This window comes from Halichoerus grypus, chromosome 2 (genome assembly GCF_964656455.1).
Source record: "Halichoerus grypus chromosome 2, mHalGry1.hap1.1, whole genome shotgun sequence".
Classification (NCBI taxonomy): Eukaryota; Metazoa; Chordata; class Mammalia; order Carnivora; family Phocidae; genus Halichoerus; species Halichoerus grypus.
Genome location: NC_135713.1, coordinates 47,502,207 through 47,529,868, shown reverse-complemented (window position 1 = coordinate 47,529,868; position 27,662 = coordinate 47,502,207). Strand labels below are relative to the sequence as shown.

Genomic DNA, 27,662 nt, shown 5'->3' with positions numbered 1-27,662 from the left:
GATATAAATGTAAACCATTTATCCAGTGAAATATTAAAGTCTCTTTTAACATTTGCTTACAAATCCTCCTTTTAAAAACGTGATTTTTCCAAGTGTTAGAGTTTTTTCCCCTTTGGGGTCAGTAGTTTATTTAATTTCTAAAGTAAAGGTGATCTTTATGACATCAAAAATCCCAGATTAGTTCATTTGATTTTAAAATAGCTTTTGAAGCATAATTTACATACCATGAAATTCTCCCAGTTCAAATATACAATCCAGTAATTTTTAGTAAATTTATAGAGTTGTGCAACTCAATCTGATTTTAGAACATTTCCATTACTCCCCAAGTATACCTCTATTTTATTTGCATCCCTGCCACACTAATATGCTTTCTGTCTCTATAGATTTGCCTATTCTAGACATTTCAGGCAAATGAAATAATGTAATAGGTGGTCTTTTGTGCCTGGCTCCTTTCGCTTGGCATATTGTTTTCAAGATTTATCCAAGTTGTAGTGTGTATCAGTACTTCGTTCCTTTTTATAGCTGAATAATATTCCATCATATGACCATACCACATTTTGTTTATCCATTCATCAATGGACGGGCATTCGGCTGTTTCCACCTTGTGGCTACTGTGAATAGTGAATTAGTGTCTGGCTTCTTTTGCTCAACATCACCTTTGTGATATTCATCCATGCATTACATGTAGCACAGTTTGTCTTCAGAGATTTTCCCCTTTTCCAAATATTGAAGCTTTTGCTCTTGCCTCATTGGAATGTGATGGGTTAAACTCAAGGCAGGAAGAAACAAAACTTCAGCAGAGGAAGATTTTATCTGCCTATCTAAGTTATTCTCAAAGGGGAAGAAATAGACCAAAAAAAAAAAAAAAAAACCAAAAAACCCCACAACAACAACAAAACAAACCCAGAAGTTTATCAAGTGTCTATAAAGAGGGGCGTGCAAACATCTCTTCTATTTAATTAGGAATGTTTTATTGTTGTTCTTATTCTTCCAAAGAAGCCGTTATTGTTGTTATTTTTTAAAACTGTAATCAGAGTGGGGCCCAACTGTTAACGAGAGTAATCCACAGACGTGAGAGAAAGGGGAGGTAAGGTTTGCAGTCAGCTTGGCTGAGCATGGGAGGCTCAGAGCTCTTCCCCCACCATCGTTGCTCTAAGTAACATTCAGTGAGGGTGACAGGAAACTCTGGTCTGGGGCTGAGGCAGTCTAGAGTTCTGAGGAAAATGAGGCATCCAGCATGTGTGTTACCGCCTACTTCCTGTAAGGGGCTCAGAGGAAGTCACAACCACCAAGAACACTGGAGCTTAAAGGGTCTTTGCTCACATCACCGCCATGCAAAGGGGCACTGACTTATACAATGCAGCAGAAGGGTGGCCCCCATTCCTTGAGACATTTTCAAGGTCTCAGTTTACCTTTTACTAATTTACCTAGAAAAATAAAGAGGCAACAATAGGGAAAAAAAAGTCATGGAGGTGGTGAAATATATGGATGGGAATTATGGGGATGGGAGAATAGAACTTAACTCATATATTCCCTTATTAACCGTGTGTGTGCATGTACCTGTGCGTACGTGTATGTATGCACCCCTCCTCTAGCCCAGAACTATGCCACTGATTCACACTCTGAACTTGGCCTCAGTTTACTCTTCCATAACACAGATGTTCTTTAAAGGGAATTCTTATTTTACCAGCCTATAATTCTGTGAATTCCAGGTATTTCCTGATTAAATGTATGAGCTTCAGTTTCCTCATCTGTAAAATGTAAGGTTGTTGGGAGAATTAAAGCACATAGAAGATTTCCTGGAATCTACCAGAACAAGGACTGTTAGGGCTATCACTAGCCATTATTGTCACATGCTATGGTATACCATCTGTTGGAAGTATTAATTCCACTGTCTGCCTTTATCTGAGATATGCTGACATATTAAGAGTATATTTCCTTCTTTCTGCCCATAGGATTTAAAGGTGAATTTACAGAAGGTAATCTCAACACACAGGGTAGGTTACTACAAAAGACAGACTGATAATTCATAGCCTTGTCATGTGGCATTACACTTCAGGAGAATGTCTCTGACACATTCAGGAGCTGGTTGTTTTCTTCTCTTGAAACAAATCCATTATTAAGTCAACATTGCATCTTTAATGACATCTTTGAATCATAGAAATATGATAAACCAATGCCTTGGAGTAAGGCTCCTGCCTAAAATTCAGGTCACCCAACGTGTGCGATGCTGTAAGGTAAGGAATAGCTGCTCACAAGGAATTTACCCTCTACCTAAATGGGTTAAGACAGAAGAGAAACTCCTGAGGCCCGAGGCAGAGTGAGAACAGTGTCACTGGAGAAATAATGACATTGCACCATTAGGGTTCCAAGGCCAGGCCACCACATTCCATGGCCAGAGAGAGTGAAAGCATGAGAGGCTTCTCAGAGGTGGTGTTATCTGATAAATTGATAGGATGATGCAGGAGATGCTTTTCTGCAGTTCCCAAACTTGGGTAATCCCAGAATCACCTGGGTGCCACCTCCAGAGCTTCCGCCTGGTGAGGGCTGGAGTTTGGTATTTGTATTTTTAAAAAGATCCCCCAATGATGCTCATAATCAGCCAGGTTCTCTTTAAGCATGGTTGTTAATTTAAAAACATTTATGAAGCATTTGATGTATTCATTCACTCAACAACTACTTATTGAGGAACTGCCTTGTCATAAATCCAGTTTGGGATTCTAGGTGTAGCAGGAAGATAAAGCCTTTATATTCTAGTGGAGAACTATGGATGGGACAGTACATCAGGAGGTCTAGTTAATAAAAATGCATCAATCCACCTCTTCAGTGTCCTCTACTTGTTAGATAAAGAGATTGTAAACACACCCAGGAAACAATTCTGCTTTTGTTTCAAGCAGAGGACAATACAGGGACTCACTGAAGTTTGCCCTTATATTACCTAAGGCGGCAAAGAGGATTTGGTAAAGTAGTTCAGAATATGAGCAGGGAGGAATGTTTCAACTGCCCCAGCAAGCAAAATGTATTTAAGTGTCTCCAAAGTAATCCCATAAAACAGGAAACCACTTCAGCTTGTCATTCATGTGGGCTGTTTCAAGTGCGCCATGGGTAACACTTCATCAACCAATGTGTGATTGAAAATAACAAAACTGCACTTATTTAAACATTATAATTCAAGTTTTTAATTAATTTTGCAATCCTCTCAGTTCTCATCGGTCAGGTTTTACTATGTTATCCAATAACATAGGTTGGGGAACTAGGAGCTGAGCCAGCTGCCCAGGCATCACAAGTTTAACTTGAAAAAATACAGATTCCCAGGAACTAACTCTGGAGATTCTGATTCTAGGTCTGGGGCAGGGCCCACGGGGATTCTGGATTTTTAAGTTTCCCAGTGAGTCTAATGCATGGTCTCCTGGGGACCACAGGAAATGATTAAGTGCTGAGTTGATGTGCAACCAAGGAAAAACCAGGGTCCAGTCATGACTCAGCTCAATTCCTCTTCCTCCCACGAGATGTGACTCCTTAGAATCTTCTCTGAGCTCCGAGGTCACTGAAAGCCTGCCTCACGTTCATAGTTTACCTTGGATTATCCTCTAACTCTCCAGTTTGCCTTGTTTCCCAGTAGGGTCTAAAGCTTACTGAGGTCAAAGATCCCGTCTCAAGTACCCCTAAGAGCTTCATCCTGTGCTCAGCAAAATGGTAAGGTCCTCGAGTTCCTAGCCAGCAAGCGTGATGAAGGAAATGGTGCACACACTGTAGCTGAGGCGGCTGCTAACAGAGACGGCGGCCAGAACACAGGCTGCCTCTGATGCATCCCTCCCTGGTAAGCAGCGTCTTTTGGGAAATCCATAAACCACTGAACTTGCTCTCTTTGATGAGAACAAGCTGCCCAAGGGCAGAACATCTCACCTTGTCCTCTATGCTAGCTGCTTGCTAATTGGCAACTTACCTGCAGAAGATGGAGTTCACTGCTCCCAGTATGACTGTGGGTTTTCCTTCTCCCCTCCCCTTTTCCTCTTTTAGAAATTCTATTTTTGCCTTAGATGGAATGAATCAATCTGTTACCAGTTTCCCTTTCTACAAAAGTACATAGCATGCTAATAATTAACTGTATGCCTTTAAATTATTCTTTGACAATATTCATCAACCCTCCACAGTGGCTCATTCCTAACCACTGTGCAAATAGTGGCCACCATGTTGGGTGACCAGCTGTCCCGGTTTGCCCAGGACTGAGTGGGCTGGGGATTCCTGAACACAGGACTCTCAGTTTTAAAACTGGGACAGTCCCAGGCAAACCAAGATGAGTTGGTCACCCCACCCGCATTCCGTGCAGGAAAGATTTGCAATTTAATTTAAAATTCTTAAAGATAGGGTGTCTGGGTTGCTCAGCTAGTTAAGCGTCTGCCTTCGGCTCAGGTCATGATCCCAGGGTCCTGGGACTGAGTTTCCTGCTTCTCCCTCTCCCTCTGCCTGTTGCTCCCCCTGCTCGTGCTTGCTCTCTCCCACCCCCTCTCTCTCTCTCTCAAATAAATAAATAAAATCTTTTAAAAAATAAAATTCTTAAAGATAGGAAAACCTTCAGACCCAAACTGAGAAATGTTATATGGTGAAATGGCAGGAATAGGGTTGACATTTTGGCACAGGGAGATTAATGCTTCCATCAACTCATACCAACGGTTTACTGGTGTCACTGGTGAGGCTAGTGTTGGGTACAGGTCATTAATATCGTCTGAATATTAGGTGCACCTGGAGAGATTTTTCTCTGAATTACTAATGCCTAGATCCTACCAACTAGATATTCTGATTTAATTAATCTGGGGTGGGGCTTGGGCACAGGTATTTTTAAAAATGTTTCCCAGGGGATTCTAGTGTGCAAACAGGTCTGAGAACAACTGCTCTAGGCATATATGCTGGTAAATTCATTGATTGCTCTGTGGAAGACTTTTTCTCCATAACTCCATACATTTGGTTTCTCTGAAAGAGCTGTCAGTGTGCAATTTTTCAGTGCTACTCAAAGTGTGGTCTGTGGGTGGGAGCCAGATGGCAAATTGTTGCTGGTCCATCACCAAACAAAAAGAGAAATCGAGAGTAGGCATTCAGAAATTTTTCATAGCAGTCAGAGTAATTTTATGTCTAATGAATCTAAAGCTAATAAAAAAATTGAACTTGAATTTTTTGTGTCTTCGCTTCTTTATTTTTTCTAGTAGTTCATTTTTATTTCTTTTATAAAATGTAAGTCTGTGACAAATTGGAAATTGAAAACCAACCACAAAAATGTGATCCATCAACACAGATATTTGAGAGGCACTGTCCTAGAATAACAAATGACCCTCTGGTCCAGGCAGAGAGGGTTCACCTTGAGTGCCAATCACCTGATGGTGGCTGCCTGCAGCCCCCTGTTGAGAAGGATCCCAAAGCCATGGACCACGATCAACTCTCTCACATAAGATCAGGAGCAAAGGATGACAGCATGAGTATTGGGTAACTGTCATTGCTGATTTAATCCAACGCTCATCCTGTACTCATTGAGAAACTAAGGTCCAGGAAGAAGAAACATCCCCCAAATCACCTACTGTGTTGGTGAGAGAGCAGGGACTGGGACCTGTACTTTCCCCACTGCACCCTGCTTTCTCTCTTCTCTTCCCTCTCTCCCTTTATTCTGACATCCCTGGGCAAGATCAGTCCTGCTACTTATACTGCATGGCTGTTTAGAACCGCTGCATGAAAAATAAGTTAAAACAAGTGATGTATTTCTTCTGGATACACAACCCAACCAAGTAGTATCTAAGTCACACTCACCCCTGAGTGAGAAGCAGGCAAGGCAAACTAGCCCCATGGCCCCCCGGGGTCAGCCATCGCAGCCAGAAAGGCCACAATACCTGTTGTGACAGTTGCATGTCAATACCAAGGCCTTGAACCCTCGCTGGGTTTCTTATCCTATTATATGCTAGTTTCTATAAATCCCCAGAATATTTCCACTGGACATGAAAACCAGTGTAATCCAGTATGCCGGCTTACTGCATTGGCATAAATGATAGCATGGCTGGAAAAAAGAGCACAATTCATTTTATTTTAAGTCAAAAGGTAGGTTAAAGGAGACTTACTGTGTCCAAAAGAAGTTTTTCAGCTTTGTCTCGGCTGATACTCTTATTGTACCACCTGAAAGCAGGAAAAAGTCATATGTCAATGACAGTTAAAAAATTTTTATTATTATTATTATTATTTTTTTTTATTTGAGAGAGAGAATGAGAGGGGGGAGGGTCAGAGGGAGAAGCAGGCTCCCTGTTCAGCAGGGAGCCTGATGCGGGACTCGATCCAGGGACTCCAGGATCATGACCTGAGCCGAAGGCAGTCGCTTAACCAACTGAGCCACCCAGGCGCCCAAAAATTTTTATTATTTACTTGTAAAAGATAATGCTAGAAAATGATCTGGTCTTTTTCTGTCTGTACCAATGCTTCCAACTTAAAAACAAAGGCACGAACCATTTCCAGGTAATAAAATGTTTAATTGGAAGGGAACAAAGGAATCAGAATTGGTAAAGTGTCAATAATTTTTGAAGCTGGGTTTTGGGTATATGGAGGTTTATTATATTATTCTCCTTACTTTTGTGCAAGTTGGAAATTTTCCATAATAAAATTTTAGAAAACCTTCATCTTCTCCATTTCATAAGTCAGTGGGTGGTTTTGAGTAGGATGATGCTAGGACAGCTATAAAAACTGAGCACACATTTGAAAGTTTAGGCTTGTAAAGCAATTGCAGTATTTTCCTCTTTTAGATTGGTTTTCAAGATCTTCTGCAAAGTGATTATATTATTTTTATAATTTTGGGGTCTGGTGAAAAAAAACCCTAAAAAGTGGTAAGAAGAATATGAGTGATTTTTAGAGGTGAGGTTTTTGAATGTTGCTGGTAACGCTTGAGCCACATCCTGGCTTCCCTGGCTACTTATTAGATAAGAGGAGTTAGAAAGATCATCACTTACAATCAGTTTTAGGAAAGTATAAGCCCCAGAGAAGTTCCGGGGCGGGGGGGAGGGGGGAAGGGACACTACTCATCAAACTCGTGTGGCTATTAGAAAGTAGCTACAAATAAGGGAATTAATGGAGCCACCTGAACTTTTGAACATCATGCAACTGAGTGGTACTTTATACCTCAGTGGGCTCTTGTAACTTATCTAGCTGAGGGATGGCAAATAGGCTTCATCTCATGCGCAAGCTCTGGTCAATTAGTCATAGCTGCCTAAAGCTGTGCACCTGAGCTCAGTAGGTAAGTGTGTCACGATCTAAGAGTGATGTCTACCCTGAGTTCAGGAATGGGGAGCGAATGCCAGCTAGAGTTCCTCCTTCAACTTGTCTGACCCTTCATTTTAAGGGAAAGGGATCTGAGATCCAGCCTAGTGAGGAAACTCGCCCAAGGTTATGCCCCCAAATCAGGACAGGAGACCTGAAGCCAATCAATGGATGTACCAAACCATGATTATGCTCCCAGATGGTACATTTTTGAGTTCTTATGCAGACGTCACCTGAAACTACACAATATTAAGTTCAAGGATAAAAAATCATCATATTGGGTATTTTATATATATATATATATACTTATATATATATAAAGTATATATAAGTATATATATAAGTATATAAAAGTATATATAAAGTCTGGATGTTTGCTTGTGAGTCATTTTATTCTCTAGCTGTGATCCCATAATCTGAAAATGCAAACCGACAGTATGTAGAATAAATAGGGCTCACAGACTGTTTTGCTTATATGGTCTAGTGTTTTGTTTTGTTTTGTTTTGTTTATGAACTAAAATACCTTCGGGAGGGGGAATACACTTTTTTATTTGCCTCAGGCTCCACCATTCTCTAGTGCTTTATACTCTGCTGGAATTTTGAGTTTGTTCCCTCTATCATAAATGACGAGATTCTGATTAAAAGCAAAAACAAAACGTCCCAGCCTAATGATCATTTGAAATAAATGCCTATTTTTTTCCCTAAAGGCATTGGCTATAAAAAAATGAAAGGATTTTATTTAAGCATATTTCCTACATGTTTCATTGCAGCTCAAGTATTCTTGGAACTGATGACTCTTCTGTTAGCTGAGGGAGGGGCTACTCACACATACTTGATCAAAGCCAGTCTCAGGTTGAGAGACTCTTCAGAAAATGATAGCTCTTCACTACAGAGTCTATTAGAATTTCAGCAACAAATAACTTGACCACATTTGAACTAATAAGAGCCCAAATGAGTTAATAGAAGTCTTCATTAGCTAATATTCTTCAACCCTGGTATCTTACATTTGGAGAGGACTTAAACATTTTTTGTTTTTAAATAATTTCAAATGTATAGAAAAGTTATAAAATACTATTAAAGAGCTCCCATATACACTTGATCCAGATGAACTAATTTCTGACATTTTACATATTTGCTTTACCATTCCCTCTGAATATACATATATATTTTTTCCAAACCATTTGAGAATAGACTTTTACTCCTAAGTACTTCAATATGTATTTCTTTTAAGATTTTATTTATTTGTCAGAGAGAGAGAGAGAGAGAGAACAAGCAAGGGGAGCGGCAGGCAGAGGGAGAGGGAGCTCAATCCCAGGACCCTGGGATCATGACCTGAGCCGAAGGCAGACGCTTAAAGGCTGAGCCACCCAGGAGCCCCTTCAGTATGTATTTCTAAGAAATAGAATATATACTTATATACCTATATAAAAATGGTACAATTACCAAAATCAGGAAATTTAACATTGATGCAATACTATTATCTAATTTCAGACTTTATTCAAATTTCATCGGTTGTCCCAATGATGTGTTTTGTCATTTTTTTTTTTTTAGAGAGGGAGAGAGAGAGTGGTGGGGGGAAGGGGCAAAAGGAGAGGGAGAAAGAGAATCTTAAGCAGGTTCTATGCCCAGCATGGAACCCAAAACACGGCTTGATCTCACAACTCTGAAATCATGACCTGAGCTGAAATTAAGAGCCAGACGCTTAACTGACTGAACCACCCAGGTGCCCTTGTTTTTTTTTTTAATGGCTCAAGATCCAATCCAGGATTACTAGTCCATTTAATCAACACTCATCTCCTTAAGTTCCTTCAATGTGGACCAATTTCTCAGCCTTTTGTGTCTTTTATAATATTAACATTTTTGAAGAGCACAGGCCAATTATTTTGTAGAATATGGATTTGCCTGTTATTTCCTCATGATGAAACTCAGATTACGCATGTCTGTGCAGGAATATCCAGAAGTAATGTTGTGTCCTTCTCGGTGCATCACATCAGGAGGCTTGGGATGTCTGTTTAGACATCATTGATGTTTCTTGCCTGAATTAGTTGATACTTTGAGTTACAAATGGTGATTTTTAAATGTGATCATCCTTCTACATTCATTAGCTGGCACTCTATGGTAAGAAAGAACTTTCTCGTTTATTTATTTATTTACTTACTTACCTATCAAACTATCTGCTTGTTATCGATTCTTATTTTACTCAACGGACTGTAGTCCATTACCGTCGTTACTTATTTTGACACTCAAATTGTCACATATTTGGCCAGAAGGAGCAATTTTAAGCTTCTTTGCCCTTTCACAAGTCCACATCATTAAAATATTTTGGGGGGCAGTACTTCTTTACTTTCTGGTGCAAAGTGTTCCAAGTTCATCCTGTTCTTTCCCTGCCTCGACTCTGAATCCCCAAGCTGTTTCTTCAAGAACTCTATTTTAGTGGGAAGCGCTATTTAGAAAGGAAGATCTGTGAACACAGTGCTGTTGTGGTGGCTATGAGGCTATTGTTCCTGGACCCTCCAGCAGCTGAGCTGGGGAGCATACGTACATGGTGAGTACGTTGTCCACTACAATTGGATTTTATTAAACATTAAGTAGTTCCATTAAAATTATATCCATGTGGACTCTTCTCTAAGTGACAACTTGAAATAAACAATACAAGCCAAGCAGATATTTAATACCTATTTGTCTGCTATTTTGGTATTGGAAGTATTGCCTTAAAGCGTGTTTTAAGTGAGTTTGTATTTGATCAGTGTTCATACTGTTTTCTTCCTTCTCAAGTAAGACCAAGATTCCCGGAAGAATCTTTTCCTTTTACCACAATCTATGTGCATATCTTAGAGTCATCTCTTTGATAAAAGGGGAGGTGAGTACATATATCGGCCCCCTTCTTCTATTTAAATTGTTCCTCTACTGTTTACTTAGGGATCAAAGCACAAGAAAAAAAAAAATGCCTGGTATTTTTATAATCAACCAATAATTTATTCCTAATCTAAGGAGGACCTTAGTACCATATTTTTAGAAAACAAAGAAAATATCTTACTCATAAGTTTCCAGGCTATTTGGAGATTTTTCCACCAGATAACTGCTCGGTACATATCCTTCATGCCTGTTAAAAGAGAAATTCATGTTTAGACTATTATAGGACAAATTTTCACATCTCCATTTTAGAGGTGGTTCAATCCGTTAAAAGTCATTTAAAGATGGGGGAGTCTTACATTATTTGGCATTCATGATAAGACATTTTAAAGTTTTAGAATAAAAGAGTTGCTAAAAATAACAAAAATCTGCCATCTGTTAAAGGCAATAGATTTCACCACTAAAATGTGAACCATAATAAATAAGCATTTAAGCATTGTTGCTCTCCTCATTGTGAAATTTCCTCTAGTGGAAAAAAGATTAATGTTCAGTCTCTATTTTCTATAAGGAAACATTTTCTTTGGGGTGTGACAATCAGTATTTTTTCCACTTTAGTGCTACCATTTTATAGTCAAGAACCCAAAATAATTAAAATATAAAAAATCACTTTCCAACCACAGGTCCCAAAAGATACTGCCAGTCAGCATTATAAGCTTTTAATTCAAGGCCTCCCTAATATGTTGTTGTTGTTAGTTGAACTCCTTCAGACACAAATGGTAAAACATGACAAAAAAGAATAGAGTCACGCTGGATTTAGAGGTAGGAGCTTCTTTTGAGCAGGAATACATAATTGTGCATAAACAAAGACATATGGATAAGGAGACTAATCAGCACATCAAAATACTTTACATTTGTGTGTGGTCTTGTATTTTTCAAAGCACGTTCACATTCATTATTGCATTTAATACTACAAGGTGAAAACAGTGTCTCTTTTACTCTCTGGGCCTCTGGCTCCCTCTCTGTAAAATGAGGGCCTTAAACTAGATTCCACATAAAATTCCTCCCAACTCTGCCAATCTATAAAAAGATGCCTGAGAGTTTCTTGCTCTTTACTTCATAAAGCATATTTTAATTTTTATATAATAAGGCCATTTTTCAATCTGGTGATGGTGCTTAATGAGGAATGCATAATCTATTTTACAGAATTGTTTTGAGGAGTAAAGAAATCAAGAATGGGGATGCCAAATATGGGAAGATTGTCTCATATCCTGTGCCCATGGCTGACATTGCTATGTCATTGCTAATGACATTGCTAATGACATTGCTAATCATGACATGCTTCCTTTGGAGAACTGAACACCCAGCTTCAGAATCATCCCTAATATGGTGCTCAAGGCAGTCTGTGCCAATTGATAGAAGTCAAGTTATTCTAAAATTTGCTATTTCTTTTATATCTGTCTTTTGGAATCCACTTGATTTTGTCTGGTTTTGCCACACCATATGTTTGCAATTCCAGTACTAGGTCAAATATAATTTTTACTTTCAAATAGAATAACTGTGTTCTAATATGCCAACCACATAACATTATGTGATAATATGATTATCACAAATGGTGATTCTCTTCATTTGTATGTGGATGTAGAATTTACAAAGCTCCTTTCACTTTTAGCATCTCATTGATTCCCTCAACCCTGTAAGATAGACAGAGCTGATATTATCATCTGTGTTTCATAGATAAGGAAATGGATGCCCAAAGTTTAAGTGACTTTTCCAAAGACCTACAACAAGAGCAGCTGATACTAAAGTCCGAGGCTTCTGTCGCCCCATCTTGTGTACTTTCCACGATACTGCATTATTACAAAGCACACTGGGGAAATTCCCAAAACACCAATTAGATTCTAGGGTGTCCTCTTTGATGGCCTTTGAAGTGCAGAGCTGAGTATTTCCATAGGCCACTGAACAAAGGGTAAACTGTCATTTGGGGAAGTGAAACCTAGGAGAAGAAATTTCCTGGCACATTAGGTGTGCTAAATAAATGTCAGTTGACTGGAGGAGTGAATTTCTGAATAAGTTCTTCTGGTGTTTGTAGAACCAGGCAGTCTGTTTCTGATATGGGACTCCTTATAATAGGCAAAGAGAAGGTGATGTGATAGGCCTCACTTGCCTCCACTAGTCAGCTAGAGAGGGAGGTTCCACATGAGGTGCTTTGGGGTCTGTTCCTAGCTAGCCAGCAACACTGGCTCCTAGACCACAGTCCTTGATTGCACCATATTTTACACGCCTCCCTCACTCTCCCTGTAGTGGTGTCAATAAGGCTACTTAAAGAGAAGGCGCTTTGACAAAACAAGTTTTGATCTATGTAAAAAGTAAAGCCTTAACCCTAAAGATACTTGTGTGCCTCCTTTTTTACTCATCAGATTAGCTTTTTTTTTTTTTTTTTAAGGTTAGTGATACCCAGTGTTGACACTCCCACACACTGTGGGTGGGTAGTGGGAATGTAAATTTGGCAACATTTCTGAGGGAATTATCTACCTAAATTGAGACATGCTCTGACTCAACAGTTCCATAGTTAGAAATATGAGATAAATATTTTTTCAAAAGAAAAATATATTTTTAAAACTATATATGTTGCAATTTTTTTTCAAAAAATTGCCCAGAAACATGAGCATGAGCAATATGAGATCTTCATTGTGGCTTTGTTTAAAATAACAAAGAAAACAAACAATTTGGAAACTAAATATCCTACCATTTAAGATCATTCAAATATTTATAATACAAGCACACCTTCCAAAACTATGCAATTATTTAAAAAATAAATTTGTATCGCTGATATGAAAAGATCTCCAAGATATATTACTAAAGGTCAAAAGCAAGGTGAAGAGCAGAATGAATCACCTTTATGTGAATGAAAAAAAAAGGATTCATTTGTGTATGTATAAATTTTTTGTTTGGGATACATAAGAAAGTGTTAATAGTGATTACTTTTGGAATTGATATGGGGACAAATGGAGGTTGGATTTTTATTTTTTTTAAATAAAACATCGATTTAGGCCATCCAACACTGCAGTGATGGAGTCTTTTCTTTTTCTTTTTTATATTTTTAAATCAGTAATAACCTCATGCTTTAAAAATGTATAAACCTGTAATATTAATATACAAGGATGTTCATTGCAGTGTTGTTAATATCTGCAATATATTGGAAATAACCTGAGAACCCAGCAAGGGAATTGCTCAATTATGGTATACTTTTGTGTTAGATTTATGCAACCATTGAAATCATATTCTGGAGAATATTCCAGGGCTTGGGTAAATACCTCTGACATATGAAAAGGAAAAACTAAAGCCTTATAAAACAATATGAATCTGATGCCTTAAAACTAAGTACTAGTATCTAAGTCATATATATCCCAGAGCATTCTGAAAGTTAACAAAAGTAATTTTGTTGTATTTCAGATCAGAGAAGGGCTCATAAGATTTTTTTTTTTTCATTCAGAACTCCCATAGTGGGCAACTGGTATTAGCACAACTCAACTTTCTCCCTGAATCATGTAGATGGCTAGTTCAAAGACTGGTAGTGTAGCTAAGTCTTTAGTATCTTCTTCCTGATGCTTCTTAATATAACCACTAATCTGTACCATTTCCACATGCTTTTTCTTTTCACTGAAAATAGACACTTCACAATGGGATGTGCCTTCAGTCTCATCTAAACACTCAAGAACAATAGTGCTTCCTTGTAGAACAAGCTGCCAATCTCCTACTCTATGGATGTTAGTGAAAAAACCCAGGGAATTTTTAGATGGGCTTGGGGGCTGGGAGTGCTTGTTGGGGAGCGAGCATAGCAAGTGACCGCCTCCACCACTTCTGAGAAGTGGAAAGATCCCCTCAACCACTTCTGCCTTCCTCTTTCTTTTACCTCTGCTCTCCTCTCCTAACTCAGCACAATGGTCATGCTGATGGAGGCAGGACAAATCATTCCAGTGTTTTCTCTATTCTCACCTACCCTCAAGCCCTGGGACAGCAACCACAAAGATGCCTTACCCATTCCTGTCCTGTACTCTCCACCAGTGAATCTCGGAACTGTCCAGCAGGTAGTACTCCTCATTGCGTTGTAGCATGAGCTCCTGTGGATCGTTTGTTTGGTAGTCATACAAGGCAATGACAATGGTTTCTTCATGTTCCCGAAGTGATCGCTGGAGGAGGTAGAAAACAAAACCAAGCGATGACATAGAAGGAGAGGTAAACTGCAGAACAAGGTCAACAAGTCCCTAAATTATAACTTGCTCCTGGTTCTATGCCAGGTCAATACACCAGTTCCTACAATCCATTGGGTATTTGCTGAAACCACCCGCCTTCTCTAGTTGGCTTTCTTTATGACTTAAGACTGTAGTGCTGAATATGACACAAAGACAATCAGTACCTGGAATTCTTTGCCCCTCTCATTCTGTGTGCTGAATTTTGACCACAGTGAATTCCAAGCAGCTACATGCTTTTCATAAAAGTCTGTTGGTCACATGTTGCAGCCTCTCTACTGGCAGCATCATATTCTCGATGAAAGTGCTGCAGTCACTGCTAAGTTATTCAGTACATGCTTTTCTGATTTGACTTGCGGGTTTGTCCAGATCCGTAGGATCATAGAATCCTGGAGCTGGAATGCCTCTGAGAGATCATTCAATCCATTCTTCTGTTTAGAACGGGGAAACAGAGGCCCAGATGGGGAAATAGATATGGCTAAGCTTAACCCTTGAATTAATCTTAATGCTCTCTCTACGATAGCACATGGACTTCCTTCTTCCTCTTAGGGGCTCTCTTGCCTAAATCTACTTCTCAGTACCTTTTTAAGGATGATATGTTGAAGACATGAAGAAGAGATGATAAAGCAAACAATTGTGGAAGTTCAGGAAGGGCACACTTGCTACAGTTTGGCAGATTTTGTGAGACAGTAAATATGGAAGAGATTGAGATTACTGGTGGAGATGAGATTTGGTGTTGAGAAGCCAGTTTCTTTCTTTTTCTTTTTCTTTTTTTAAAGATTTTATTTATTTGACAGAGAGAGACACAGCGAGAGAGGGAACACAAGCAGGGTGAGTGGGAGAGGGAGAAGCAGGCTTCCCACTGAACAGGGTGCCCGATGTGGGGTTCGAACCCAGGACCCTGGGACCATGACCTGAGCCGAAGGCAGACGCTTAACGACTGAGCCATCCAGGTGCCCCGAGAAGCCAAAGTTTCTATGAGCACATTGAAGCATTTGGTGGTATAAAAATCCTGGAGATCTAGAAAGAAAAGCTTGTTGTACTGATGTAGTATGTCATCCCAGCTGAGCCCAGTTTAGGATTTGAAGTCTAAATATAGGTGGAGCTCATGAGATGGTGTATTGGAGTACTGCAGATAAGAGTCAATGGGACTGAGGCTTTCACCCCAAGAGCTAATGGAGGAAGGATTTATATTCAAGGGCACCTGAAGATTGCGGAGGGCTATGACATCATGGTATTCATCCCATTATAGGCCCAACTAATTGATCAATCCCTATGAAAAGAAAGCTAAGAGCAAGGTTCCCAAACCATGGTGGTAGCTTTCCATAGGGAGCATCTTGGACATCTATGGGGATGTTTTGAACGTCAGAAAGGTTTAGGTGTGCTGCTAGCATTTAATGGGAGAGAACCAAGAATGCAAAAAATCTCGGCAGTATCCCACATCCTGTACAACTTTTGAAAGTCCTATTAGACATTCATGTGGTGAGACACCTGCTTATAATAATAATGTATAATAATACTCTGAGCCTAGATCCTACCTCTACCCTATATAGTTGGGACTATGGGGGAAACCATCTGCAAGCCAGAGGTGACCTCCCCAGAGATGGCTTGGTACCACCTAAATCTTATAAGTCAGTATATTAGATCAGTCTTTCTCCCTACTTCAATGTGCTCCAGAATCACCTAGAGGTTTATTAAAATGCAGATTGCTGAGACCCTCTTCCAGAGTTATGAATACAGTAGGTCTGGGGTGGGGCCTGAGAATTTACATTGCATTTCTAACCAGCTCCCAAGTGATGCTGATACTGCTCGTCCAGGGACCACACTTTGAGAACCACCGCTTGAGTTAAAGACCACCACTCCAGAAGCTCTGCTGCCTACTAGCTTAACTACTAAGTTGTTGAATGGCCTTGGAAAAGACTCAAAATCTCTCTTGGGACTTGATTTCCCAAGCTTTAAAACGTGAATAAAACTATAACCCTCTGAAGTGGCTAGAACAGACAATGAGGAAAGGAGGTACATTCATATATATGTATATATATATATTTAATATATAAAGATGTATATATATGTATATCTTTGAAATAGTAAAAGTGTGGAAGTACTTTGAAAAATATAAAATATTATCAAAAGTAAGGTGTGGAGTAAATATACAATTTTATTTTATTTTTTAAAAAGATATTATTTGTTCATTTGAAAAAGAGAGAAAGAGAGAGCATGAGTGGGCAGAGGGAGAGGGACAAGCAGACTCCCCACTGAGCAGGGAGCCCGACTTGTCCCAGGCTTATCCTTTTAAAGATTTTATTTATTCATTTGAGAAAGAGAGAGAGAGAGAGAGCATGAGTGGGCTGAGGGAGAGGGATAAGCAGACTCCCCACTGAGCAGGGAGCCCGACTTGTCCCAGGCTTGTCCCATTGTCGTACTGATGCTTCATTGTTATACAATGCTTCTGAGATCATAACCTGAGCTGAAGGCAAACGCTTAACCATCTGAGCCAACCAGGTGCCACAATACACTATTTTATATAGATAGCTGTCATTATACCCCAAAGTGGTCAGGTGGCTGGATACAATTTGTTATCAATAAGTTTTTGTTGAATGAATAAAGTAAACTGAGGACTTAGCAGCTGAGCAGTCCTTTTATGTAAACAGACCCATGAGACAGTTCAGGTCCAAGAGACCCAGTGTGTTCATTTCAACTGAATTACTATAACCTGCTGCACTTGCCCAGGATCTGAAAAATCTGGGCAGATGGGGAAAGTGCAAAGGGGACATGCCAGTCAGGCAGCTGCAGTGATGGGTGTCCACCGTGCCCAGAGCTCGAGCCCTTACTTACCCTGTTGTCTTCAGGAGTAGGAGGAAGAGGCTTCTTTGAAGCTGAAACGAGAAAAACAGAAAAAGAAAATGAGCATGAAACCGAATGTGCCCAACCGGAGGTGAGCAGCCAGGGGGCTTTTCAGAGAAAAGGGGCCCTTAGGTGAACAACAGACGAAAAGGGCCAGAAGAAGCTGATGAGACACAGAGAAACGAAAATCAGCCTTGTAGAGCCCGTGTTTTATCTCTTTTAGCCTACTGGTTCCCCACTTTATTTTCTAGAAGATACCAGAAACTTCAAGAAGTCAATATTCTGTATTCCCAGTTAAAGCCTAATCCAAAAGTTGCTTCAGAGGCATTAGGCTTGTGTCCTTCCCTGTGGGCCGGGAGACCTCCACAAACACACCTACCACCTGCCAAACCTCGGAGTGGGAATTGGTGACTCAGGGTAACAGTGACTCAGCTTCCTGAGGTAGCCATGGGCTTTGGGAGGAGGTGGGTGAGGTGAGGGGTCATTGTGTTATTTTTGGGGAGGGCTGGAATCTACTTTTAGTTACCTTTATCTTCTGAGCATGTGTTCTGGCTACCTCCTCCAAACAACACCCTTAGCACCTCTCTCTCTCTCTGTTTATCTGTTTATGTCTCCACAGCTCCCTCTCTTCACCTCTCCTCTATGCCTTCTTTCCTGCTCTCTTCTTTCTCTCCCTCCTTTTGTCTCTTCCTCTGTCTCTTGGTATTTCTCCTTTGAGGCCCTGAAAAGGTCATTCCTGGAATCAATAGACCAAAGTTGAATGTCTGGGAGTAGGTGTGGCATGGGAGGCTGCACATCAGCTTCTGCTCAGTTCAAAGAATGATTTAAAAATTAGAGATAATATGGGAATAGGCTCCATAAGTAGGTGGTGAGCTCCTCATCTCTGCATGAGATTGACTCACGTATGAGGTTGATCCCTTCCTGACCGGGACAGCATCTCTCAGGAAGGCGGTAAGAGGAGACCAACACAGTGACATGGGAACCCAGCCCGTGTGCTAACTCCTTAAGCCAGGGCAGGGTGGGGTGTTGACTTGGGTTTGTGATTAACAGAGAAGAAGCAAACAAACGTAACTGGAAGCATGGATCCTATTTAGCACTCAACTCAGAGTACCAGGAGACTGGCATTCTCTCCCCAGCTCCACTGGGAATGAGCTGTGTGCCCTTGGGCCCCTTCCAACCCTGAACATTCTGCAACGTATATCTCTTTTCCTCTAGCCTTGCTCTTCCCTTCTTTCTTCTCCCTCTGGGTGCAGTTGGTTTGTATGACATCAGAGCCAGTTCTGGTTGCAGAAATGAGTGTCGCTGTGGGTTGGGTAGAGCAGGGTCCATTTTTACCCAACCACCTCCGCTGCTTTCCAGACATACACACACACACTGCTGTATCTCAGCTTCAGATTCCTCTGTCTACAAATAAGAAAGACTAGTGGGCATAATTACCATTTGTTGAGAGCTCAGTAAGTGCCAGCAGATGTGCTAAGAGCTTTCCACAAGCCCATTGTTGCAAACATGAATGTAGGACCACTAAGAGACTGACTGTATTAACCCAGTTAGGCCCTGGGTTCATGGGGTGAGCAGTTCAGCATGAGCAGCCATCTCCAAGGGCCATGATGGTGAGTCATTCAGATGCTCATCACCCTCAGTCATGTGTCTAGCACTCAGTGGAGGGAAGTACTATGCACCCTGAAGAGGGTCAGCTGCAACATGCATGGTGAAAACTGCAAAATGGAAACACAGACTCAAGGAATTCCAGAACTGGAAAGGGGCTTGGAGATTGTTTCATCGTAGGACCCCTAAAAGTTCCCCTAACATTGGAGTGATGAAGACATTAGGGCCCTTGATGGCCAAGTGACTGGTCCAAGGGCCCACAACAAAGGTGCTGGCAGGAATTTGAAGAGCAGACCTCTAGCTTTGGAAAGGGCTTTCATGCACCAGTGAAAGCCCATGCCATCTTGTTAATACGGTGGATTTCACCCACATAAAACCTTCTGTTTCTTTTTTATGAAATACTAGCCTTTGTGACTATGGTCCATAGGGTAATGCAGAAGATCATTCGCTTCTAAAACCAGGTATATATTGTTCTTCTGGGCCAGGGGACTGGTAACCTTAAACTTTCTCTCCCAAGGTGGAGGGTGAGAAGTGATAGTTTTTAAAGTGGTACTAAGAGGGGCTGTGACTCAGGAAGCCATGGAAAACCCAGCCATGTGTTATATTTAGCACATCCGCCTTGGGTTGTCAATGTGAGGTATTCTGTTTTAGTGCAAAAAAGAAACTGACAGATGAGAAAATGTGGCTAGGGTAAGAGAGGTTGAGAGGAGAGGGGAATGGAAGCAAAACAATTCACAGGATCCATCATTCCTATTCAACAATGGCTTTGCAGAGCACTTCCTCACTGTGTGACCTTGAGCATACCCAACTGCTCAAGGTTTCCTGTTTCTGTGACCTCACACCATCTCCCCCAGACAACTGTGGGGAATGGGAGCTCACCATGTGTAAAAGTGCATGCAAGTGAAGTTGCACTTCATTGAAGGTTCAGGTCCCAGAGCAATCACAGAAGGGAAAAGTGGGTCGCACCCCAATCCCGCATTCCGGGGCCTTTGCCCTCCAAGAACCAGAAACACTGTCTTTTGTTTTCATTTTGCATTTAGGCTACGACCTCCTTTTCTCTGAGATTATAGAGATTGACCGCGAGTTTGAAGGGGAGGCAGAGAGAAGCCACAGAGTACAATAAACAGTTTTTGGTTTTGCTTTCTTCCCCTCCAAGAGGATAAAGTTGAGCTAGTGGAATTAAATATATGTGTGATGTGACACCACTGTAATAAATAAATGATGTTATGGATCTCTAAGTCTGTCTCTACAACTTAAGACTTAAGTCGACCATGCCATTTACATTTTCTAACTTGAAGGTTATGGCCGTGCTTCCCAAACTTTACCATGCACACAAATCTCCAGGAAATTTGTTAAAATGCAAATTTTGATAGGGCAGCAGACCTGGGATGGGGCCGGAGAATTTATGTTTCTAACTAGCTCGCAGGTGATGTTGACAGTACAGGTCCAAGGATGACACTTTTAGTAGCAAGGAGCTACAAAGGCATAAGGTTTGAGATGAAAAACATCAACAGGCAAGTAGTAGAGGCAGATGATTTCCTTCTGAAAGTTCTAAAAATGCAAAATTTTGTATTCAATCCCTGACACCCCTGATGATGGGAAGATGTGAGCTTTTACTTCCTACGATTAGAGAGGTCATTCATTTTGCAAAGAAGAAAGGGGAATTCCCAGTCTCTTACCATTCTTTGTTGGATCGTACTGGGCACAGCCCACTGCAAGCTTCTCCAGCTGAGCACAGCACCTCCATCTCCCATCCATCCAGAAATTAGGATGATACATGGGCACCAAACTGTTATTATTCCTTGTTTCTGAAAGAGATTAGCACCAATAGAAGAGTTATTTTCAGGTCAGTCTGTCAAGGGCTACCAACTTCACAATTCCCTGAGATTGGACCCTGCATAAGCTTGAGTGAATAGTACATGTTGGATTTAGGCATTACCAGATCTGGGTTCTTGTCTGGCCTTGCGTTGATTGTATGTCCCTAGGTTGGACAACACCCTCATCTGAGCCTCAACACACCCTCTGATCCTAGACTGGATCAGTGGGCCCCACAAAAGCGCCCAAGGGGCACTGGGAAGACTGAGTGGGAGGGATTCCGGCCCCTTCATCTCTCCCACCTTCAACCACAGGAATTTTGCTTTTATCCGTTCTAGATTTGTGGCTTTAAAGTGAGATTTTGGTAGGAAAATAAAAAAAAGGTTCTCCTGCTGAAGAAAAGAAGTATAAGAAGTGGAGATCTAGATAAGCCATCTCAAATGTTCCTTCCAGCTCTAACATCCTGTGAGTAAAGCCCTACGCAGAGGGAGAATAGCCAATGGACACAGTTGGAGCCCTTTTGATAACTTTTTACTTTAACGTTTATACCGAGCTCCATGACTTGAGAGCATTTTCCAGCTTACCCAGCATTGGCCCGTTCATACCCCATTTGAGACAACGACCTTGGAAGAAGATAAGAACTGTATTTTTATTCTCATTTTTCAGGTAAAGGCATCATGGCTCCCAAGATTCTAAATGATTTGCTTACTCTTCATCCTTATAGCTACTTAGAGACAGATTAATATCTGAACCCAGTTCTTCTGTAAACCCAAGGCTTTGGGCAAAATAACAGTACCACCGATTGAGTGCTTTCTTTGGGTATGGTTCTAAGTGTCTGACATGTCTTAACACGTTTAATTCTCACAATAACCGTGTGACCGATTGTTATTAGTCAGAATTTATAGCTGAGGAAATGGAGACCCTGGAAGGTCGAGGAACTTGCCCCAGGTCACAGACTAATAATTGGCAGAGCTGGGATTTTCACCTTAGCAGCCTGGCTGCACCTCTCACGTATACCCAAACACTGTGCTGCTTCTAATGATGCTGTCAGGGAGGCAAGCCTAAGAAATACCCTTCCTGCTGATCTGAAAACCTTTAAAGCTAGCTAACATTTATCGGGTGCCGACTCTGGGCCAGGCTAGTTCTAAGGGCTTTCCTCGCAGCAGTCCTGGAGGCAGGTACTATTATTATCGTTCCCTCCTTCTTTCCTTTTTTATAGATGGGGAAACTGAAGCACAGAGCAGCTGAGGACGTTGCCCTCGCACACACGGCTAGTCAGTAGCAGAGTCAAGATTCAAACTCAGGTCATCTAACTCGAGGGCCCATCCTCTTATTCTTCACACTAGACCAGGAGTGGGCAAACTTTTTCTGAAAGGGCCAGATAGTAAATATTTTAGGTTTTGCTCACCAGCAGGCAAAATCGATATGTTATGGAGGTACTTCTCTAATCCTTTAAAATGGGACCATTTAAAAATACAAAGACAATCCTTAGCTCAGAGCCTTATGAGAACAGGTGGTAGGCTGGATTTGGCTGACCTTACACTGTACTGATTGTTGCCCCTTGGGCCCAGCGTGAAAAGCTGGAATCCAACACGACCACCAAAAGCAAGAAGTATTTGACCACCTGCTGCCCTTTATCTTACTGTGAACCCCAAGCCCACTAGAGGATCAAGGGATCTCAGGGAGCCATTGGCAAGGAGAGTCATTACCTTCTTTAAGGGCCAGAACCCAGCGCTGCCGGCTCTCACGGTCTGGAGCAAACACATACAGGAGGTAGTTGTCATGCACAACCTGGAGATACACACAGAGTCCAAGGTGAGCCATGTGCCCAGAGGTGGATGACTGAGAGCAGGCCCATCTAGCGTAGGGAGCCGAGAGTGGGGCCTCAGGTGTTTATTACTTAAAGGCAAACATCTGGGTGATTAGGAGATCAGTGTCCTTTTTATCCAGATATCTGAATGCTCTGCAGACACAGGGTGTATTTCCACAGCTCAGACTATTTGTCTGAGATTCCATGTTATTAGTAAGCCATTGTTAAATTAAAACAACGGGACAAAAACCTCTCCATGTGACAGCATATTTATTTCTCATATTAACTTTTAAGTGATTAAAAAAATCTTTCTGGCATATGAAAGAGTAAAAAATTAGATGAAAAATGTGTAATTGAGATTTTAAAAACTTATTTTGAAATAATATAAGACACCCCAGTGGTTCCATAACAGAGTTCCTGTGTTCTTTTCACCCACCTCTCCTTAATGATAACATCTTATTACATAACCATAGTACCGTTTCAAAACCAGGAAATTGGCATTGGTCCAACACTACTAACTAAAGTACAGATCTTCTTTGAATTTTACCAGTTTTTTTCATGTACTCTGTTTTTTTGTTTGTTTTTTTTGTTTGTTTTTAAGTAGGCTCCATGCCCAGTGTGGAGCCCAGTGCAGGGCTTGAACTTACAACCCTGAGATCGAGACCTGAGCTGAGATCAAGAGTCGAATGCTTAACCAACTGAGCCACCCAGGTTCCCTTTTAATGTACTCATTTTTTTTTTTAAGATTTTATTTATTTATTTGAGAGAGAGAGAGCACGCAAGAGAGTGAGCATGAGCGGGGGCGGGGGTGGGCAGAGGGAGAGGGACAAGCAGACTCCCCACTGAGCAGGGAGCCCAATGTGGGGCTCTACCCTAGGACCCCGAGATCATGACCTGAGCCAAAGGCAGACATTTAACCAACTGAGCCACCCAGCGTCCCCTAATGTACTCATTTTTAATTGGAATTTTTTTTTTTAAAGATTTTATTTATTTATTTGACAGAGAGATAGAGAGAGAGCACAGATAGTCAGAGTGGCAGGCAGAGGGAGAGGGAGAAGCAGGCTCTCCGCTGAGCAGTGAGCCTGATGCGGGGCTCGATCCCAGGGCCCTGGGATCATGACCTGAGCCGAATGCAGACGCTTAACCGAATGAGCCACTCAGGCGCCCCTAATTGGAATTTTAATGACAGGAAAATACATATTATTCATTTTACTTTCATTACTAAAAGTTTCAACTCATGGAGGTCAACTTTCTAGTAAGAAAAGAGTCCTTTTCTGTGTCACATTAAAAATGGAATATTTACCTCTCAAATTGGCGAAGAGGAACAGTACCCTAGAAGGTACAAGAAGATATCCACTGCTTCAGAGTCATAGATGCCAAGAGTGAGGACAAGATTTGGACAATGTCATGACCTAAAGACAAATGATAACCTCCACCAGCTCTGTCCAGTAGGACTTTCTGCAATGGTGGAAATGTTTTATTATCTGTTCTGTCCAACACACAGCTATTGAACATGTGAAATGTTCATTCATTCAGTGTGGCTTAGTGTGACTCAGAAATTTTTAATATTGTTTAGTTTAAACATTAAACATCCACATGTGGCTAGTGGCTACTGTATTGGATAACACAACTCTAGCTAGTTCTGAGATTATAAAATTTGAGTCTTTTTGTCCCAAAACTTCCAAACAATTTGTAATCAAGTACTACAATCTGTTGCCTCAAAACATGAGTAAATTGTACTTAAAGAATATTAGGTTTGGGGCCATTGATAGGTTTTTTTTCCTTCCTCTAGGAGCAGAGAATTGGGATTTTTGTTGAGGTAGGGAAGACATGAGAGTAAGGGAAATGAGGAATGAAAACTTTTTCAAGATTTTATGCTTTGTTGAATAGAATGAATGAATGAATGAATGAATGAATGAATGAAAGAACACAGCAGCTTTGTTGTGGGCTTTGTTGCTATCTAACTATAGATCAGAGTCGTCCCTGTCCCACCTTCTGATACAATGACTGAGGATTTCAACCATTGTCCCAGGAATGGGCAACTAGTTCCCTCAGGTGTAGTGGACTTACCTGAAATGGATATTTATAGTGGCATGGGATACTAATGTCACTTTTCACAATCTCGACACATTTGATTCGGGAGAGTTCAATGGAGCCCTTCAATGTGCGCTTTTTCTGTGGGGAAAAAAAGCATATTCTATTTAAAGAAGAGAGCAGACAGTATTTTTGTCCAGGTTGCTTATGGAAATCCACTACTAGATAAGATCCATTAGCTTTGTAAACTAACCCCCTGTATATCCAGAAGCTATTTCTTGGCCCTCTGGGCCTCAGAGAGACATTCGGAGCAGATTCCTGGGAGAACATGCCCTGTGAATTGTCTCTTGATGGGGTCACTGATTTTTACTCATTGAGCCTTGGTGTCTTATATCTCAGTGACCTTTTGACAAACAGCAGCCTTGTAGCTGGGGTGGGGAATGCAGTATGGAAACCGACTACATGCGCCCGTTCTCTCTGTTTTGTGCCAATCCATTGCCTGGCCTGGATGGTGATATATACCTTTAGTGGCACCTTTCTTTCCTACATCTGGTTCCTCTAGGTCCCTTATATTTATCAACAGTCCCACAGTGACACCCCTGTAGGACATTCCTGACTCTGCTCTATAACTATCTCTTCTTTACAACCCCATCATCTTACTGGCTTCATGTCTCATTTCCTTGGACATTTGCTAAGTTTATTTCCTTGGTAATTAATTTATATTATGGTCACATGATGGTTATGATTTATAATGATGTTACATGTTACTCAATTCTAAGGGTCCTTGTACTTCGAGAATGGATCCCAGGGGATGTCACCCAATGGGATAGATTCTACTGTTAACTATCAGGCTCCAGAGCTAGTTAGGGGAAAGCTTTTGTGGAGCAGAAGCCTTTCACAAGTGCCTACAATTAGGCTTCCATTGAGAACAGAGTTTAATTCAGCTATGGAACCAGCTGCAAAATACTGCATTATACCTTATCTTTTAGAAAGAGGTAGCAAATGGTGGTGAATTGGACAAAAGGTTGAAAAGGACTAGGTTCAAAGTTGGGTTCTGTTTCCTTATTGATTTTCTGTCTGGATGATCTATCCACTGATACAAGTGGGGTATTCAAGTCACCTACTATTATTGTATTACTATCAATCTCTCCCTTTATGTCTGTTACTATCTGCTTTATGTATTTAGGTGCTCCAATGTTGGTTGCATAGATATTTACAATTGTTATATCCTCTCATTGTATTGGTCCCTTTATCATTATGTAGTGTCCTTCTTTGTCTTTTGTTACCATTTTTGTTTTAAAGTCTCATTTTGACTGATACAAGTATTGCTTGGATTTAGGTGTGTGTATGTGTGTGTGTGTGTGTGTGTGTGTGTGTGTCCATTTGCATAGAATACCTTTTCTCCTCCCTTCACTTTCAGTCTGTATACATCTTTGGGTCTGCAGTGAGTCTCTTGCAGGCAGCATATAGATGAGTCTTGCTTTTTTTTTTTTTTTATCCATTTTGTCCCCCTATGTCTTTTGATTGGCACATTTAGACCATTTACATTTAAGTAATTACTGATAGATGTGTACTTATTGCCATCTTATTACTTGTTTTCTAGTTGTTTTTGTAGTTCTTCTCTGCAAAGTTGGCTCAACCTCTAACTAGCTCTGTGACCTTGGGCAACTCATCTCATCTCCCTGAACTTTAATTTTTATATCCACTAAGTGAGGATATATTTAATGCCTACCTTTGAAAGATTATTTAGAGAATAAAATGGGCATATGTAAACAAATTACTTGGCTTATAACAGGTGCTCTCAATAAAGAGTACTCTCCCAGTTAAAGAGGTGAATGAAGTCCTAACTATGGTAAGAGAGCCATGATATGATAAAATTCTCCAGAAGTGAGCTCAGTTTGTACTTCCTATCTTTTTGAAACCCAGCCTAGTTGCTGGCCTTTGCTTGGGCCAGAACTGAGATGAAAAAAGTCAAGATGTGAAAAGTATCCCTATCAAATACAGGGATGCCTTGTGGTGTTTCTTTTTAAATTTTCTTTCTAAAAACTACTTTATTCATTTTTGAAAGTACAGAAATTATCCATGTTCATTGTAACAAATAAAATAATATGGAAGTATGTTAAGAAAACATTTATAGTGTCATATCATTCATTCCACCCTTCTCCACAACCTTGAGATAGCCAAGGTTAACCATTTGGAATGCATTTGTCCTTCCCACACACACTTATAGGATATATACAAACAAAAACAATCATCTGCTCCACACAGTGGTCTACAGCTTGCTTTTGTAATCTAAGGATGTATTAAAAGGTCAGTTTTCCCTTAAAAACCTCTGAAAACATGTATCCTTTGAGCTCAAAATATCTTCTCATTTAGAGTCTTCCACAGCTAGAAATACATGGCTTGGTTCTGCCCATAATCATAGTTCTTTAGGATGGTTAATCTGTTTTTTAAAAACAGAAGAGCACAAGGGAGCTGCCTTTTCAGCAACCTTCTGCCACTGTGGGTAAACAGGGAGTCTGAGCTTTGAGGTTATCTTGTTTTTTTACCTCCGTTGCATTATTTCCTTAGTAGTACACATAGTAAAATGCAACAAAAGGCTCATGGCAGTAATAGGACAACTCTGTTTGCAAGACATGTTTATCCTTGGAAGCCACTAAGTCCTGTTCTCCCTGAGAGTGAGGCCAGGACATCTATCACCATATTCCTAAGGCATAGTGACAGGCTTACAACAGGTGCTCAGTCAGAATGATATGAATGAAGGGCACCACACTGAAACACAGTTTAAACAATCTCAGTCAGATTTAAGGCTAATGCATTTAATTCTTCAGGAACTATTTACTGGGGACCAGCTATAAGCTAAGTGCTGTTCTGAGAGCAAGAAATAGAGAGATGAACATGGTAGATCTTCTCATGGAGTTCACAGTCTTGTTGAGAGGGCAGACAATATAAACAAGTGCCATAAAGAGAATAGAGCAGGTTGATGTGACCAGCTTGTGGATAGGGCAGGCCTGTCTGGGGAGAGGGCCTATGAGAAAAGATCAGGGAGTTGAAAAAGGCACCAGAGATGATGTCTGGGGGTGTGGGGGTGGGTAAGCACCCTACACTGAGTTCACAGCAAGAGCAAAGCCCTAAGGTAGCAAAGTTCTGGATATGCATTTGTTGTT

The 27,662-nt window shown here is 40.8% G+C and overlaps 1 protein-coding gene across 1 annotated transcript in view; it reads right to left on the bottom strand.

Moving 5' to 3' along the window:
* Window positions 1-27,662, bottom strand: part of ITK (IL2 inducible T cell kinase) — a 63,032-nt gene that overhangs the window by 17,616 nt on the left and 17,754 nt on the right. Inside the window, exons 2-8 of the mRNA XM_036096226.2 lie at window positions 24,532-24,636; window positions 22,361-22,442; window positions 20,516-20,644; window positions 17,223-17,263; window positions 14,176-14,327; window positions 10,322-10,387; window positions 6,102-6,156 (exon numbers count right to left, since the gene is read on the bottom strand). Coding sequence (XP_035952119.1) covers window positions 6,102-6,156; window positions 10,322-10,387; window positions 14,176-14,327; window positions 17,223-17,263; window positions 20,516-20,644; window positions 22,361-22,442; window positions 24,532-24,636 — 630 coding nt within the window. The remainder of the gene's footprint in view (window positions 1-6,101; window positions 6,157-10,321; window positions 10,388-14,175; window positions 14,328-17,222; window positions 17,264-20,515; window positions 20,645-22,360; window positions 22,443-24,531; window positions 24,637-27,662) is intronic.